The sequence below is a fragment of the Podarcis gaigeae genome, assembly GCF_964106915.1.
Source record: "Podarcis gaigeae genome assembly, chromosome: 5".
NCBI lineage: Eukaryota > Metazoa > Chordata > Lepidosauria > Squamata > Lacertidae > Podarcis > Podarcis gaigeae.
In genome coordinates this window covers 65,068,958-65,086,650 of record NC_139681.1, presented here as the reverse complement: position 1 = coordinate 65,086,650, position 17,693 = coordinate 65,068,958, and the positions used below count along the sequence as shown (strand labels likewise).

Below are 17,693 nucleotides of genomic sequence, written 5' to 3'. Positions count from 1 at the left end.
TCTGTTCTGAACAGGGACAAAACTGTCCTGTCTGTGAGGGTGGCAGCGGCTGATGAGTGCTGTTTATGGGATGGCTATTTGTGGGGGGTAGGCCCATGTAACTTTGCAATCCTATTTCTGCTCTTCCAGATGCCACAAGCATTCTGCCATAGCCCTATGGCAGTCATTTGGTGTTGCATTATGCTTTCTCCCACCCCAAATGATGGTACTCATTTGGCATTATTCTAGGCTCAAAATTTGGCACTCTCTCAAAATTTCACTGGCCTAAAAAGGTTGCTGACCCCTGGAATAGAGGCTGTAAAACATCTCCTACTTATCTTTAGTAGGACCAAAGTGTTGTGGCTGAGTGTAGCTTAAAACAGGCTACAGCAGTGCCAAGAAGAGAGCTCTCCGAACGCCTAGCTTGCTAGAAATGGGATGGGCAGTACAGAATTGGGAAAGAGTGGTTCAGCCATCTTTATCATCTAAGACCTTGTATTGCTGGTGAGGCCTCTTCAGGATACAGCAGTGTAAATAATCAGGGTGATGAAAACAGAGGCATAGCTCATAAGTTATTGTGTACGAAGGGAGAATGAATCTAAAACAGCTTTATTGTCTGTGTTAGAAGCATCCGCCACCCAAAATCAATTGAGGGCCGAAAGCAAAGGCAAACAAAAAAGAACATGAAATATACTCTGAGTCGAGAGTGGATTTCATGCTCTTTATTCAGCTCATAGTGGTGAGGAGAGAATGAAAGTCCCCTCAAAGTATCTGCTTTATATACATAATTTACACAATGGGCCCCACGTGATTGGCTAATTCCGGAATTCTCCTGTAGGCCAATCAGGTTGTGGATTCACTTCTATCTGGAGCTGGATTGGGTGGCTCCTGCCGACCAATCATACTGCTGCATTGTTCTAGGACCAATCAAACTGCTGCATTCTGAATCCTATTGTTCTAGGACCAATCAGACTGCTGCATTTTGGATCCTATTGTTCTAGGACCAATCAGACTGCTGCAGTTCGGATCCTATTCAACTCAGTACATAACAGAACAGTTTGGGAAAGGAACACAACAGTGGAGAAGGCAGAAAGAAATAGAGTAACTGGATGGTAGTTCAGAGCAAAGGGCTCTTAGAAGGGCTAAGGGCCAGCTCACAAACAACAAGATTATTCAACATTTGATGGTCTAAAGATTAATGAAAATTATTCTATTGGAAGCACTGCAACTGATACCATATGAAGCTCCTATCTGTGATCTGTTCTGGTTATTTGATCTGTGAAGGCTGATTCGCACGTGCAAGTCACTGCTTGATGCAATAGCAACCGAAAGTAAACATGCCTATGTTGAACACTCCCCTGGGTGAAAGCAATACCTATGATCGTTTAAAGGAAAAAGCAGGGTAGCGTGGATCTTTTAAACACATGACACTTTCCAAATGTTAAGTGCCCACAATTTACTTGTTATGGTTGAAAAGCAATAAAGCAGCAGGATAACCAACAAATGCAAATGTATTTCTGAGATTGTATTTAATAAATTCTCTGGAGCGTTAAAATGAAGGAATTCATTTTATACATTAAACACTCGCACACAATGCGAGCATTAGATGTAAGTATGTCCTCACCAGAGATATTTACAATAGAAAAAACATCCACATACAGCATTCATTTCTATTATTTTTGAAATAAAAGAGATGCTAAAGGTACTTCTGCTCTGTGGAACACAAATGTTTAATTGGTATGTACCTAAATAGTGACATCCAATCAGATTATTGTGTAAATTTGGACTGTGGCAACATCTACATGTTAAACATCTTCATGTACCAATAATGGCCCCAAACAAACATTATTGCTAAACAATCTAGCATTCTTTTGCGCCAATTTTTTTTCACATAATGCAGGCCAACACAGCTCAGTTGAAGATGTTGGCTTACACTAAAGTAAGGATCTGCCCTATGCATAGTTCAACACCCCCGAATGCATTCTTGAATGGTCAGTACTGCACAAGAATGTGGACATGTGATTCAAATCAGTCCTCTTGGTGTCTGTTAAAGGGTCTGGATTTTAAAATCTGTTTGGAAGTATGTGGATCTATGGGTTTGGCATGAGACAATTCCCTTGTTGTCTCAAAACATTTACATGTTGCATGAGATGTAATGGTTAGCCATAACGTGCGGGTTACATAAAGTTAGAATTGCACTGGCTTGGTCCAGACTTTCAGACTAATTTAACATTTGAAACTACAGTAATTGTGCCCAAGTTTCTTTTCTTATATGCTTACATGGGCTCCCCTCCCTGGTTTTGTGGCTTTTGGAACCAATCTAACAAATAAATGAGAAAAACTTTATAATCCCAGAGAGAGTCAGGAAGGGGAGCCCCATATAAAAGTATGAAAGTGTCTGGAAGCAAAAGCAAATGTATTCCAAATGGATGGGAAAGATAACTACTTGTGGGTTGGAATGGCCACAGATATATGACTGCCCGAGGAATCTACCACAAAGTGGACACCATGGAGGTTTCCCAACTATAAGACAACATCTTTTTTGCATAAAAGTACTGAAGAATTTCCTGTGTCCCCTGCTGTGAATGGAGCAATGTGTTTCAGGACCTGGTTAGAGCATTTCAGGGCACCAGAGTTTGTTTTGTTTAATGGCTCCTGCACACTCATGTCAAAGAAGGGAAGGGCTGTGGCTCAGTGGCAGAGAACATGCTTTTTGTAATTAGGAGTTCCCAGGTTCCATCCCCACCATCTCCAGTTGCGGCTGGGAGAGAACAGGGTCTGAAATCCTGGAAGGCCGCTGCCAATCAGTGTAGACAATACTGAGCTAGACCAACCAATCCCAAGGCAGCTTTTTATTTTATTTTATTTATTTATTTATTTAGCTACCTAGCTATTTATTACCATTAATTCTACCTTACTTTTCAGATAGAAATCCTTCTAAGGTAAAAGGTAAAAAACAATAGGTGTAATTCAGCATAGCCTTAAGGAGACCGTTCCATCAGCACAAACACTTCTGCTTGTCCTATGAAATGACCTCTCCTTTCCCTCACCCTACATACTGTTTGGGAGAAAGAAGATTTGGGGGAAACACGGGTGGTGGTGGAAGGGGGGAAAACCTCATTGAGGTAGCAGCCCCTTGAGAATGGGTTGGTTGAATCTGACCCTATGCTTTTTTTAAAACTTCAACAAAAAATGTCAACATACAAAAAGTAATCAGGATCTTTCCCACAGGGGAAAAGGTACAGCCCTTGAATCTTTTAAAGTAATAATAATAATAATAATAATAATAATAATAATAATAATAATAAATCAGCCTCAGTATTAGAGATCACAATGTAAATCGAGGTCAATGAGACTGCCTATTTGACAAAAGAAACGTTTAAAAATGTGATCTAGTTTCAGACACATATACCACGATATAATGGGGCATAATCAATATTTGATCTTATTTTGCCCTCTGGGAAAGTTCTCTTACTCCTACTACTTAGGGAGAAGTCCATAAAGATGCTCATTAAAGTAGCTGCTTCTCTAGCTAGGTAGAAAGAGTCGCAGAAGCAGCGATTTAGAGTCCCGAATAAAGTAGGAAATATGGATGGCCCAAGAGGTATAACACTGGGGACTGCAGGGCCAGCTCCAAGATATTTTGCTCCCTGACCTAAAGGGACAAGAAGGTGCATCCAACTAGACTGGCAGGTGAATCTTACCTCAACACCACCAGCAGGACTGTAACCTTCTCTGTACCTGAAGTCAGCAAACTACCTTTGGTGGTGCAGGCCAGGCAGCATAGAGGATTCAGGGGGGTTTTGCCACCTGAGAGCTGCCTCGCTCTGTCCAGTGGTTGGGCTTGCCCTGAAGAACTGTTCAGTTTTGATTTTTGCATTCTGTCCATGTATCCCATGGGCGTTCAAAGAGAAGTGGGTTGCGACTGACATGTTTATGGGCTTCCTCTCAAGTCTCTGGAAGTGGTTGATGCTGGAGGCAGCAACAGGGTGAGAACCACTGGGAGTGATTTTTTCTAGAATAGCCCTCAGAGAAAGGAGTGGGAAACAAATCTAAACAGATGGACAGTCACGCTAACACAGCACAGTTTAACTGGTCTTATGTTCTCAGTTAAGTGTGAGGCTTTGGCAAACGCTTTCCCTCGCATTCTATGTGAACCAGAGCTGCTCACCCTGATGGCTAACTGCTGGGCCCTTGGATGTCGGTTCCGCACTGTTTTCTGCTTGTGCCAGGCCCAGAGGCTCATGTTTACTTCAGGCCCCATCCATTTTATATTTCTGCCCAGTTGCGGTTCGCGTGCTCTTCGCACGCTGACAGTACAAACTATGCAAGCGCAGCAGAGCCCCGGCTAATTAACACACCTATTTTGTGTTTCCCCCTAGAATTTGATAGCGTCGCTTGCCAGGCTCCAGGTGCTTTGCCAAATATCAAGCTTAAAAATCAAAGCTGTTCCTGATTGAGTCACTAGGGGCCAAGTTCCAACTTGAAAACTGCTCAAGCAGAGCCAGAACTATATTATAGCACCAGCCACTGCAAAACAGTACCACATGGAGAAATTCAAAGTCAAGAGCAGCCTACTGTTGGTTGGTAAGTAGATGGGAGACTGTATTGCAGTCACTGCTGCACTGGTATTAAGACTGTTTTGTTCTTCTTGGACAGGAATATCCGATGGACAAGAACTTTGGATCGGTCCAGACCGCCTGTTTACGTCCTGCTGTCTTTTCCTGCTTGGAGGCAGCGAAAGCAAGATGGTCCCCATTTTAACCTCTGGCTGTCAATGGCCCTTTGCAGGATTCTGCATTGCAGATGTGCCTCTGACATTTCTGATAGTTTCGGATCCTAGAGCACAAAAGTATCTAAAGCTTCTGCTCCTCCTGATCTGTTTCAAAGGGAAGTCTGTGCTGGAACTGACAAAAAGATCCTAGGAGTCATTTCCCACAGGAGGATAATTTCCTAGTGTATTAAAAGTACTTATAAAACAAGCTGAGAAAATTAAGCAGCCCCAAAGCTGCAGAGCTTAGAGCAGGCATCCCCAACCTTCGGCCCTCCAGATGTCTTCAACTACAATTCCCATCATCCCTGACCACTGGTCCTGCTAGCTAGGGATCATGGGAATTGTAAGCCAAAACATCTGGAGGGTCACAGGTTGGGGATGCCTGGTTTAGAGGTTAGGAAAAGGGAAAGGGCTCTAAACCTGCCAGCGAAAGTGCAATGCAGAGAATTGTGGGAAGCAGAGGCTGAATAAAATGTTTCAGAAAGGAAGAACTGGAGTTGGAGGGTCTCCTGGATTCGAAAGCAGGGCAAAGGAAGCAGAGCAAAACCACAACCGAAGCAGCAAAAGCCGTTGCTGTTGGCTGGGTTCCATGAATGATGTTGACTCCATCCCCGGGGAAAGAGGGATTTCTCATGGGAAACACTGACATAATCTTAATTATGGGGGTACTACAAAGGTGCTGCTATAAAAAAGGCTATCACTGTGTGTAAAGTTCTAGACATTAGTTTTGGATGGTGCAGGGGATGCTGTAATGGTCTGACTCACAGCTCCATAACAAATTGGGGGGTTTTCACCTTCGTTTAATATAGCATTAATTAATGTGTAATGCAGCATTACACACCAGATGCGGCACCACTTCTGAGGGCCTAGAAGAAAGCACATATCTATTAAACCCATGGGTGTAGCAGCACTCCATTGCACAGAAAGGTAGGTCAGGCTCTCTTCTTTCTCAGGGAAACAGTCAGAAAGCAGCAGGCCCCAAGGCCTCAAAATCATTCTTTCCCACTGCCCCCTCTCCCTTCCCAGGATTCTTGTTTCGGAAGGAATTGTCCTCGCTAAGTGTCATTCCAAGGCAGCATCCAGTTTGCCTTCTTAAAAACCATCTCTTCCTCGTATAGCCTATTGCTATATGATAGGCTATAGGTGGGGGATGAGTGTTCAGACCCCTGGGCACTCACTTGTGGGGTGCCTCAGGGTTCCGTCCTCTCCCCCATGCTTTTTAACATCTGCATGAAGCTGCTGGGAGAGATCATCAGGGGGTTTGGGCTGGGTGTTCATCAGTATGCGGATGATACCCAGCTCTACCTCTCTTTCAAATCGGAACCAGTGAAGGTCCTGTGTGAGTGGTTGGAGGATGGATGGCAGCTAACAGATTGAGGTTGAATCCTGACAAGACAGAAGTACTGTTTTTGGGGGACAGGAGATGGGCAGGTGTGGAGGACTCCCTGGTCCTGAATGGGGTAACTGTGCCCCTGAAGGACCAGGTCCGCAGCCTGGGAGTCATTTTGAACTCACAGCTGTCCATGGAGGCACAGGTCAATTCTGTGTCCAGGGCAGCTGTTTATCAGCTCCTTCCCGCGGACTGTCTCTCCAGAGTGGTGCATGCTCTAGTTATCTCTCGCTTGGACTACTGCAATGCACTATGTGGGGCTACCTTTGAAGGTGACTCGGAAACTACAACTAATCCAGAATGCGGCAGCTAGACTGGTGACTGGGAGTGGCCGCCGAGACCATATAACACCGGTCTTGAAAGGCATACACTGGCTCCCAGTACGTTTCCGAGCACAATTCAAAGTGTTGGTGCTGACCTTTGAAGCCCTAAACAGCCTTGGTCCAGTATACCTGAAGGAGCGTCTCCACCCCCATCGTTCTGCCCGGACACTGAGGTCCAGCACCAAGGGCCTTCTGGCAGTTCCATTGCTACGAGAAGCTAAGTTACAGGGAACCAGGCAGAGGGCCTTCTCGATAGTGGCACCCGCCCTGTGGAACGCCCTCCCACCAAATGTCAAAGAGAAAAATAACTACCAAACTTTTAGAAGACATCTGAAGGCAGCCCTGTTTAGGTAAGCTTTTAATGTTTAATAGGTTATTGTATTTTAGTGTTTTGTTGGAAGCTGCACAGAGTGGCTGGGGAAACCCAGCCAGATGGGTGGGGTATAAATAGCAAATTATTATTATTATTATTATTATTATTATTATTATTATTATTATTATTATACACTCATGGCCTCAATGATGTAAGCAGCAGTAGAAGAAGGTCTTCTAGGTTATCTGGAGTGTGAACTATCATCCATTACTTCATCAACAATGACTGCATAACCACAGGTACCTAAACTAAGCTCAGGGAAACAGGGAGTAATGAGGCAGGATGACCAGTTCCACTAAGCTTTATGTTGAACCGGTATGCCTCACACAGTTACCTCATGCAAACTGGAGATAAAGCCAGAGGACAAACTGGAGAGGCCAAAGCGTTTCTCGATGGTTGTCAGGCTGCTCTTGAAGTAGGCACTGTAGAGGAGCTGGGCCAGCTGCAGAAGGCTATGGCAGGCAACAAACACCTGTTGGCAAAATGTTAACAGAATTAGGGTCATGGCAAAGTGAGCCCGCAGGAATCACCCAGATCAGGGCTGGAGCATCCTCAGACTGGTGATCCCGGGGTGTTGCCAATATATTGCCAGAGCGATAGTGTGCATATAAAACCACACTCACAACTCAAAATACAATTGACTCAGTTATTTGAATGAAGCCTTCCCGGTTCACTCGGGTTGCCTTTGCAACTTGTTCATGCAACGTTTCTTAGAATCCAGCGACTTCATTGCTAAGCTGAGTTTCCCACCCATGACACACGTCGGAAGTGCCAACACTGAGAAAAGATCCAAACATTGTGACAGGCATTATGAAGAGGACGAGGGAGGCTTTTGCAATTTAAAATGTGATTGATTGACAGGTTTACACAAGCAAATGAGCATTAGACAGAAAATGCATTGTGACTGCTGGAGGCACTGCCTTCTGACTGACAAGAGAGTACCCGTTCCAATTATTACTGCTGCTTGACATAAGCATCATGTCTTCATTGCCTCTGTTTAGAGCATGAAATAGGTGCTTGTTAAAACAAACAAGGGTGGGGATTTAGCAGTGGGGAGTACTGCTGTTCAGGGTTTCACCCATTTCATCTCATACACATATAATACATATATAATTCCGATATGTGCTTTTTTACAGGGGGTAATCAAGGGTCCACAGTACCATCACCTCTTGTTGTTGTTGTTAAAAAGTAGGACACTTACTGTAACAACTTTATGGTGAGTACTGGCACCTATTTTTCTAGAAAAAAGGCACTTATTCCCATAGTTAAAACCATGCTCCAGCCAGCTTGCAACACGAAAAAACCCAATTACAAACATAACAAAAGTAGCCATAAGCAATAAATAAACATCCGAAAGTACACAACAAAAATTAAACAATTTCCTATCTCCAACTCCACACTGTGAAAGAAACAATATTGTTCAGAAAACAGGATGAAGGCAGCATAATTTCAAATACTGTACTTCATGTCCCCTAGTTCTGGAGATGGGACAACCCCAACAAGACTGACTGGCAGGCTCCAATGTCCTCCACCCCCACTTTTGGAATGCATGTGCCAACCAGTAATTTTACCAATAAAGGAACATGAGAAAGCAGGACAGGAAATGGAGGCAGGACGAAAGGAGGAACCTTATGTTGCATTTCTGTAATAGACCAGGAAAGCAAATACATCATAATAGGCAGTTTAAAAAATGATTAGGCTTTTCCATATTTCTCTACTTTAAAAACGTCACTTGTGGAAAATAAAAATATGTATTTATTTAGTATTTACAACTTACAAGAGTTGCTCCATTGGACAAGTCTACTCAGAGGCAAGCCCCAGTGTTTCAATGGTGCTTACTCCCAAGATTGGAATTGCAGGTGGAAGTTGACATTGGCAAGGTTTCACACACATGATTCAGGCTGCTCAATCTGCAGTTGCACTCTTTCCAGAGCATGGCATTTGTATACAGCAAACCTGTCTACGGTGACTCCCCCCAACACCGCTGCCCCCCACCGCAACCTAGCTGTGTTTGTCACATAAGGGTGTGTTCTCAATACGGCCTTAAAGTGCAATGATGTTCCCCATCCCATTTGTTTCATAGCTCCTCACCCCAGCAAGGCTTCCATTGTGTTTTCTGTTTTTGTACACTCTGGGAGCAGGAGGGCACCGACAGGGTGGGGATGTCTTTCCCCTATGCAAAGGTGTTTACCCCTTAAATGGCTAGGTATGAACTTAAGACACCAGTCAGTGGGAAGATGGCTTGAGCGAGAACACACCAGACTTTAGTAGGTTACAACAAAGTACAGGATATATATGAATTTTGAATAACACCCCACAATCATAGATTACAGAGGCAGCACTGGAAACGCAGCGAGTGTGCAGTAAATGGGAATGTGGACACAGCCTATGCCTTGGGCTTTGAGCTTTGCTTGGAGTCTCTGGCTTAAAGCCCAGGACGCAAGGCAAAGCTCAGGAAGCCTGTGGCTGGGCAGCTTTAGGTCTTACATAATTGTAATGGACAAGCCTGCAAGTCTTCGTTTGGTTTTGTTTTTTTTTAATGTAGTTCTGGAATCTTCCATAAGAAAAACCAACTGCAGGAGTATTTGAAGAGGGGGAAAATGTAAATGTTCTCCCTTAATTGAAAGCTGGCTGGTACTACTTAGGGAGAAAGGAATGTCTCCCAGGACAGCAACATTTGTTATGCCTTTATTAACTGAAGCTTCTGCAGCTGTTTGATGAGGATACCAGACACTATGATTTGATGACATGGCAGATGTGTCCTGACTATTAGTTATTGAACACTGAAGAGACAAAAATACATTTTCATTATGTTTAAAAGGAAGTTATTCATTAATCAGTACAGAACACATTCAAGTCCAGAGGCCTTATGCATTTCAAGAAACCCCATTCTCTATACTAGCAAGTGACTTCGAAAGGCTCCCTTTATCCTCTCTAGGATTTGCTTGACTTAGTATATATGCCGTACGGTTTAGGCCTACTCTCAGCCTGACTCTTTTAACACCTCCAGCTCACTCAGTTAACATCCATTTTCTAGGAGTGGGCAGAACGCATCACATAAAACCATAGATTAAAAACCACCACATAAAACACACTCCAATCTTATGGCCTATTAACCTCCCCACTGTTTATCTTTGTAGAAGAGTCCCTAGTGAAAGGCAACCGTTTCCAAATCTATTCTGCGTAATGCAGAACAGGGTTTCTTGGGTCCATGTCTCTCTTCCAGCACACAGGTCAAAAATACTGTTTTGTATTGTATTAAATGGTACACGTTTTTTAAAAAAACACTTGTTCATAGAATGACAGTAAAAAAACCCAACCTCAACACAATTCCTCAAGCGTTCTGGAAAGCTGTTCCACTTTCATACAACCCTAAACCCAGCTACTATTCAGTAGTCATGACGGAATTGAGAGAAGAGAGGAGAGATGAAGAGGAGGCAAACAGTACAGATTTATATGTCAAAACAAAAACTTGGATCAGAAGCTATTAGATTCTGTGCTAGCATCACACCAGCTAAATGCTACAGTGTCTTCATTTGGCACATGTGTGAAGCAGAAGGCAGACAAGCCTTTTCCAGCATGTAGGACCCAGGAGGTTAGCAGCACATTTCTGTGAATATCTGCTCAGAAGTAAGATGCATTAAGATCAATGAGGCTTCCTCAACATTTAGTGGGTACAGGATTGCAGTCTTAAGTCCCAAGTGACAGAAAGGAAACTCTCCATATCCTGAGGCACATAGGCTACACTAACAGTTTTGATCTATTTTTAGCCATTTTTAGAGAACATTTTTAAATTGGAAGGAAAACTACTGTTTGCCACACCCCAAAAACACACAAGGAGGAGAAGAAACAGGCTCAGAAAGGACCTTCTCTAAGAGAATGGACTGGTATGCTTGTCACTTTAAAGTTAAACCATAGTTAAATAGATTAAACTAGGGACGTGGGCGGCACTGTGATCTAAACCACAGAGCCTAGGGCTTGCCAATCAGAAGGTTGGTGGTTTGAATCCCCGCGACGGGGTGAGCTCCCATTGCTCGGTCCCTGCTTCTGCCAACCTAGAAGTTCGAAAGCACGTCAAAGTGCAAGTAGATAAATAGGTACCGCTCCGGCGGGAAGGTAAACGGTGTTTCCGTGTGCTGCTCTGGTTCACCAGAAGTGGCTTAGTCATGCTGACCACATGACCCAGAAAAACTGTCTGTGGACAAACGTCAGCTCCCTCGGCCTATAGAGCGAGATGAGTGCTGCAACCCCAGAGTCGTCTGCGACTGGACCTGTAGTCTCAAAACATCTGGAGGGCCGAGGTTGAGGAAGCCTGCTCTAGGCAAACTAAACTTTGCATACATTACAACACTAAATAAATAAAACTGCAAAAATCAGACTTAAGAGTAAACAAAACGTATTACTCACATTGGGAAGGAACAACTTCCTAACAGCACAAAATACAATGTAAGAACCATTTTAAAAAGTCTAACTTAGAGTTTCCTGTATTTGCCAAGGATTATGGATGGAAATCACCATGGTCACTGCCTGGGGATGATGGGAGCTGCAGGAAGGCAACAGGTTCTCCACTTCTGATCTATGCAAAGCACTTTGTCCCAGGATGTGGTCCGAGGGCACAACACACCAACATTGCTGAAGCTATGTGTCTAGATGTGTTTGTGTCTAGATGAAATGCTGCCTGTGAATTCAATGCACACTGATTGGGTATTCCACTGAAGAAAGAGAAGAGATAATAAATTCAAGCACACAGGAAAACTGTCCTGGAAATATTTACTCAACTATCACTGTCATCCACTTGCTCAGGAACTGATGCTTTATAAGTTTTCTGTCATTTTGCTGTTTTGCTTTTACTCTCCTGGTCTGATTTTTATCTGCTGATTTTTCAACTATCATGCTTTTAAGGCTGTTTGCTGCCCATAACATTTTAAATAATTTTGTTACGTAGCAAACTGCTTGGTGTGTCCCCCACAACAGAAAAGCGAAATGAGAAGTGATGCATTTGATCTAACCTTAAGGAATGACACACAAATTACTTTTGAGAGGGATTAATGATGTGAAGACAGTGAAGATGACAAGCACATAAGACTGAAGAGAAAATTCTGGAGAAGGTGAAATCAAGAACAGGAGGACATAACAAGGAGCCCGAAAGTCAGGGAAGGCAGAAATAAAAAATGATGGACTAAAACAAGTAAGATGACCCCTTTTGTAGGCCTTGTAGGGCTATATACATGAGCTCTGCTATCTCTCGTACTCCCCAATGCAGCCCAACATGTTGACAGTTTCCTTTGTAGAAACTGACCGCCATTTCCTCAAAGACATATTCTGCTGTTCCAGGCTAAGGCATTTCCAATGCACTTGGTTTTTCTCCATCAGCAACATAAACTGCAAAGCAACACTTGTGGCTTTCCTGAACTACACAGTAAGAACAAGTGATACTCCTGAAATGTATGCCAGAGATCACAGGAGCTGCCACAGCTGGAAACTATAAGCTAACTAGCTCAGCCATAACGTTGGCTGCGCAAATGGATTATTCCTGCAAGGCTGCAACGTTACACATGAGCTGAGCCCAGAAAACCTGGAAGATATCCATATTTTTTTTTAAAAAAATGCCACTACATCTATAAAGATGGCACAGTGATCCTAAACTCCTCTTCATTGTTGAAAGTGATCTCCTGCAAGAGGGAGCCAGGCCATGTCTTGTGACTTCAGGCAAATTTCAGACAACATTCATCAGGCATTTTGTAAAAGAAGCCACACTTCATATGCATTTGTACTTACCTCAGCCACCTGTTAATCACCTTGATGTTTATTTTAAAGACAGATGAATGATCCTATCTACAGGCTGTTTGCATAAGCAGCTTATAAATCCCTCTTCTGAATGGCTTCACCTGCCCAGATTGTGTGATTATGACAGGCTGGCTGCAGTACATTAAACAGCACCAAATCTTCTCTAAGGCCATATTCACACCATGTATTTAAAGCACTTTGATCCAGTTTTGAACAGTCATGGCTTCCCTCAAAGAATTCTGGGAGCTGTGGTTTGTTAAGGGTGATGAGAGTTAGGAGGCCCCATAAACCCTCAGAGCTGCCTTTCACAGAGTAGTTTAACAACCTATCTCTGTTCACAGGGAACTTTGGGAATTGTAGCTCAGTGGGGAGAATAGGGGCTTCCTAACAACCCTCAAGCAGCCTTAGCAAGCAACAGCTCCCAGAATTATTTGAGGGAAGCCGTGTCTATTTAAAGTGGCATCAGGGAAATTTTTAGTGTTTGATGTTGTACTGTGTTTTTACTAATTTTTGTGCGGAGCCACCCAGAGTGGCTAGGGCAACCCAGTCAGATGGGTGGCATAGAAATAATAAATGAAGAAGACGAAGAAGACGAAGAAGAAGATATGGTGTGAATGTGGCCTTACAGGGCAATGCAGATGCAGCAAACCTATTGAGAAGTGAGCCCCACTAAGATGACTGAGACTTATTCCCAAGTTAATGCAGGCATAGGAGCCCAAGAACTGATTAGTAAGAGGGCTATATTTTATTTATTTATTTGATCACATTTTAATTTCAACCATCCTACAAGGATGCTCATGGGCTCTTCCCTCCCTGCTGCATTTCATACTTGCAGCAAGCCTGAGTTAGCAGAGGGAGACCTACCGACCCAACACTATTTGCAACTCAGTGAAGATTTGAACCTGGATCTGCCTAGTCCTAGTCTAACACTTTAACTGATGCACCAAAATAGTTTGCTCTTTTGCACTGGAACCAACCTCAAAGACCCCATGAGAACCAGGACTGCAAGTCTAACCTTTGAGGAGCATAGGTTGCCAATAATGAAAAGCAGAAAGGGAGCTGTCTTACTTTTTCTGTAACCTGCTGTCCTTCTCATATATTAAAAATAAACCAGCCTAGCAAAAGGCCAGGTGAAGTCATAGGTGACAGCAGATCTGAAAGAAAGCAAATCCCACTCTCTGTTCAGCCTTTCCCATCCTTGTCATTCTATATAAAGACAGCAAATCCCACTGGTTATCAGGATGGCATTAAAAGTCCCAGGAGGCTTCACATCAGAGGGAAGACATTGGTTATAGCAGCTTCTTGTTTCCTACCTTTCTGTCACATATGCCTCCTCAGTTACATGGAATAAAAAAAAAGATTAAGATTGTGGCAACAAAAGGAATCAAATTAATACAAAACATTGTCTTTTCATTCACAATTACCATGAAGAGAAAGAGAAAGGAGATCTGGATCCTGTCTATTTAGACTCGATAAAATATTATGACAACATGTAAAAATGGGAGCAGAGTCTATTTTCAGCAAACTGACAGCATGCAGTGTATACACAATAATGTAAAACTGGCTGTATTCTTTTGTCATAAAGGCTTCAGTTGACAGCTTATGCAAGGTAACGGGAATCAGTCAACAAGTCTGTTTACCCTTAGACTGCATATAAATGTCTGTTATGAAATGTAAAGCTTGCGAAGGTCTGGCAGAAGACAGACAGCGCTATTGTGGCAACGTTGGCACAGAAAAGCCACGTCTCACACCTACGGTAACCACCGAACAGGTTAATGTTAAAGAAAACCAAGATAGGTCAGAATTGAGGGTATTGGTTCCCAGTGGAAGCAGAACTTCCTTTTCCTGTTCTGCAAGCAGAGAGTTTGAGTGTCAAGGAACATAGTGAAATTAGTCAAACTTGGTTCTCCTAACTCCAAAAGAGCAGTGCTGGTTGGAACAAGAGAGGATCTTCTAGCCAAGGCAGAGAAACTGGCAATGAGCAGGCTGATTCCTTGGGGCGTGTGGGGGGGGGGGGGGAAGATGAGTACAGTTAAGCCCAGTCTTGAGCTGCTTTTCTGTTGTCAAGAGTGGAACAAAGGGAGCTGGAGCAAAGGAGAAGAGCCTGCCTTGGCATCTTTGTGCTAACAGATAAAAAGCACTTTTAGACATAGCCCTCTAGAAATCTAGTCATAGGGAAATGGAGGGGGGCAAGAAAGGGCAGGGCAAGGTAATGTCTGAATTTCTTCTCATCGCCCTGAAAACATCACCATCACCACCATCATCAAAATGAGACCCAGAGGCAATTGCTCTTATCTGCACTACAATTTCTCCACCTTCGAAGTATGAAACAGCAGGAAGGGAATTGCTGACACACAATGAGTCCACATCTAGTAAGTGGTTGCATGAATGATGAGTAGGCAGCAGCTCAAAGCATGTACTGACAGCCTTCAAGACATTTTAAACCAGGCAAACTCGGCCCTCCAGATGTGTTGGGACTACAACTCCCATCATTCCTGTCCTGTTAGCTAGGGATGATGGGAGTTGTAGTCCCTATACATCTGGAGGGCCGAGTTTGACTATGCCTGTTTTAAACACAATCAGTATTACAGAGGATTTAAATTTTTAAGTGGCATTTGCAGTAGCAAAACATAAGAACCTTGCTAGATTGGACCAAAGGTCCGTCTAGTCCTGTTCCCAACATAGCCAGCTTCCCAAGAGCTCATGATGGCCAATATGGATGGGGGTGATCTCACTTTTATCTTCACAAGAATCCTGTGTAGTAGGCTCAGTTGAGAGACAATGGTTGGCCCCCAGCCACTCAGGGCGGTTCACATCGGCATGGAGATTTGAACTCTTTCTAGACAGAGTCGAATCATGACTCCACACTGGCTATAGTGCACTTCACATTGGGTCGAATATAACCTAAGTTAGTCCCACTGAGGTCCCACTAACATCAATGTGAAAAGTCAGTCATGACTTCAGTTTAGGTTCCTCTGAAATAATGGGAACCAAATGCAACTAACTTGGGGTATAAGACTATATACACTTCCTTGAGGGTAAATCCCACAGAACTCAATGGAACTTGCTTCCGAGTAGACATGTATAAGATGGGCTCCAGATGTGCAGTCTAATCCTATGTCACACAAATGATTTGCCTTTTGAAAACTTTTCAGTTAAAAAGGCCATAATTTTACTTCCAATGTTTAGTTGCTGCTTTCCTCCACTCAAATCTCCAAAGCAGCTAACAGAAAACATCATAAAAACTCAATGACAAAAGGCTATTTAAGAAATCAGCGCAACAAAATAAGCAGCAGCAGTCAGCAAAACAATTTCTAAAACAGCCACAGGAACAGCGGCCAGTAAAACAAACAGATCAGCAGGGACAACAAATTCAGTTAAAAGCTTTGGAAAACAAAAAAGGTCTTAAACCAGCACTGAGCAAGATAGTAACAAAGGTACCTACCAGAACTGACTGGGAAAGGCATTCCGAAAACACACCTTTCTGGCCTTTTAGCTGCCTGTTGAAACGTTTCTGTCTAGCACATACATCTGAAACAATACACTTTCCTTTCCTTTTTATTTTTTACCCTGCTCCCACTTCCTCCCATTTCTCTGTTGCTTCCTCCTTGTTGAATTTTAGTTTGCAACCTCTTTGGGTCAGGTGGTGCTATATAAATAAAATAAAATCCAGTTGAAAAGAACATAGAATCCCACTACCTTTAGAAGGGTGGGGGAAAACAGAGAGCCTGGACTTAACACCTAGGTAGGAATTAGGGGTGGAGGGAGAGATTAGATTCCATTCATGCTGAAATGCAAACCTACTTAATTTGCACTTCCCAAAATGCACGAACAGAAACACAGCCAATCTTTGAAATTCGCTCTTATCTGAATTTTGCAATGCAGTTCTCCAGCCAAGGAATGTGTACAGCATGTAGCGGGGTAAAGCATGCATAAAAATGCACATATTAGTGAAAATAAGATACAAACATGCATTATATTAGGGGGAATTGCGTTGCAACAATGTTTACATTACGCAAAAATGCATAGAAATATTTGTATATTAAGAGAAATTCACTGATGAATTTTCACGGGGACTTAAAAAACAAACCCCAACAACCCCACACTGTGCATGGAAATGGGGAGAACTGGACTTAAAAGTAGAAAAACATTGAAACTTGGAGGAACTGACAAATTCCCCCATCCTCGGCAGGAAAAGCCAATCACAGACACTTTGGCTGTAAAAACTCAAGAGGTTTCAAAACTGCTGTAAGCTCTGTGAACCAATATAAGGCTATTTTAATCCAGAGAGATCCAGGTGTCTCTCTCAGTAGCTGTGAGATCATATTTAAACCAGAGAATCAAAGCGTTTGATGGGTGCAAGTGGTAGTTTCTTCTCAAATCACTTATAAGGGCAGAATTTGCCATGCATTAGCCCAGGCACTCCAAACTCAGCCCTCCAGATGTTTTGGGACTATAATCCCCATCATCCCTAACCACTGGGGATGATGGGAGCTGTAGTCCCAAAACATCTGGAGGACTGAGTTTGGGGGTGCCTGCATTAGCCCAAGCCCACAAATATCTTATTCCCATCTACCAGATACTACTGTGCCAGAAGGGGAAAAAACCCCAGGAATGAATAAGCAGCACGGAGAGAGAGTTGCTGGCTGCAAGCAAAGATTTAAGTAAACTAAGCCTAAATGACATACTGTCAACCACTATCCCATGTTCGGTGTTTGCAAGCATGTGTGTGTCAGTAAAGGCAGGAGAGTCAGTTTTGTTACCATCTCTTACTCATAGTATGTTATCTAACCAACAAATCACTGCCTGGTGCGGTGCATGTGATCATATTGTATCAGAGCACTGTCTTGGGGTCAATGGGGGATGCCCAGACAATTGAGAAAACTCTTTAAGCTGTTGTCACCTCATGGAAGGCAGTGATTTATAGCCTGGCTGGGGATGGTTATTATACAAAGAGATCAATTTGCACAAAAGAAAGAGAGGAATTTCTATGAAGTCAACGTTTCAAAAAAGCACTGGCCTTTTAAGGAAATGTCTGTTAAAAGCTTCTCAACATCTTTATTGCCA

At 43.1% G+C, this 17,693-nt stretch overlaps 1 protein-coding gene across 2 annotated transcripts in view; it reads right to left on the bottom strand.

Annotated features, from left to right (window-relative positions):
- SLCO2A1 (solute carrier organic anion transporter family member 2A1) overlaps positions 1 to 17,693 on the bottom strand; it is a 57,818-nt gene that overhangs the window by 27,071 nt on the left and 13,054 nt on the right. For both annotated transcript variants that reach the window (XM_083741845.1, XM_083741846.1), the window contains exon 2: positions 7,174 to 7,311. In XM_083741845.1, the coding sequence (XP_083597971.1) occupies positions 7,174 to 7,311 (138 nt within the window). The remainder of the gene's footprint in view (positions 1 to 7,173; positions 7,312 to 17,693) is intronic.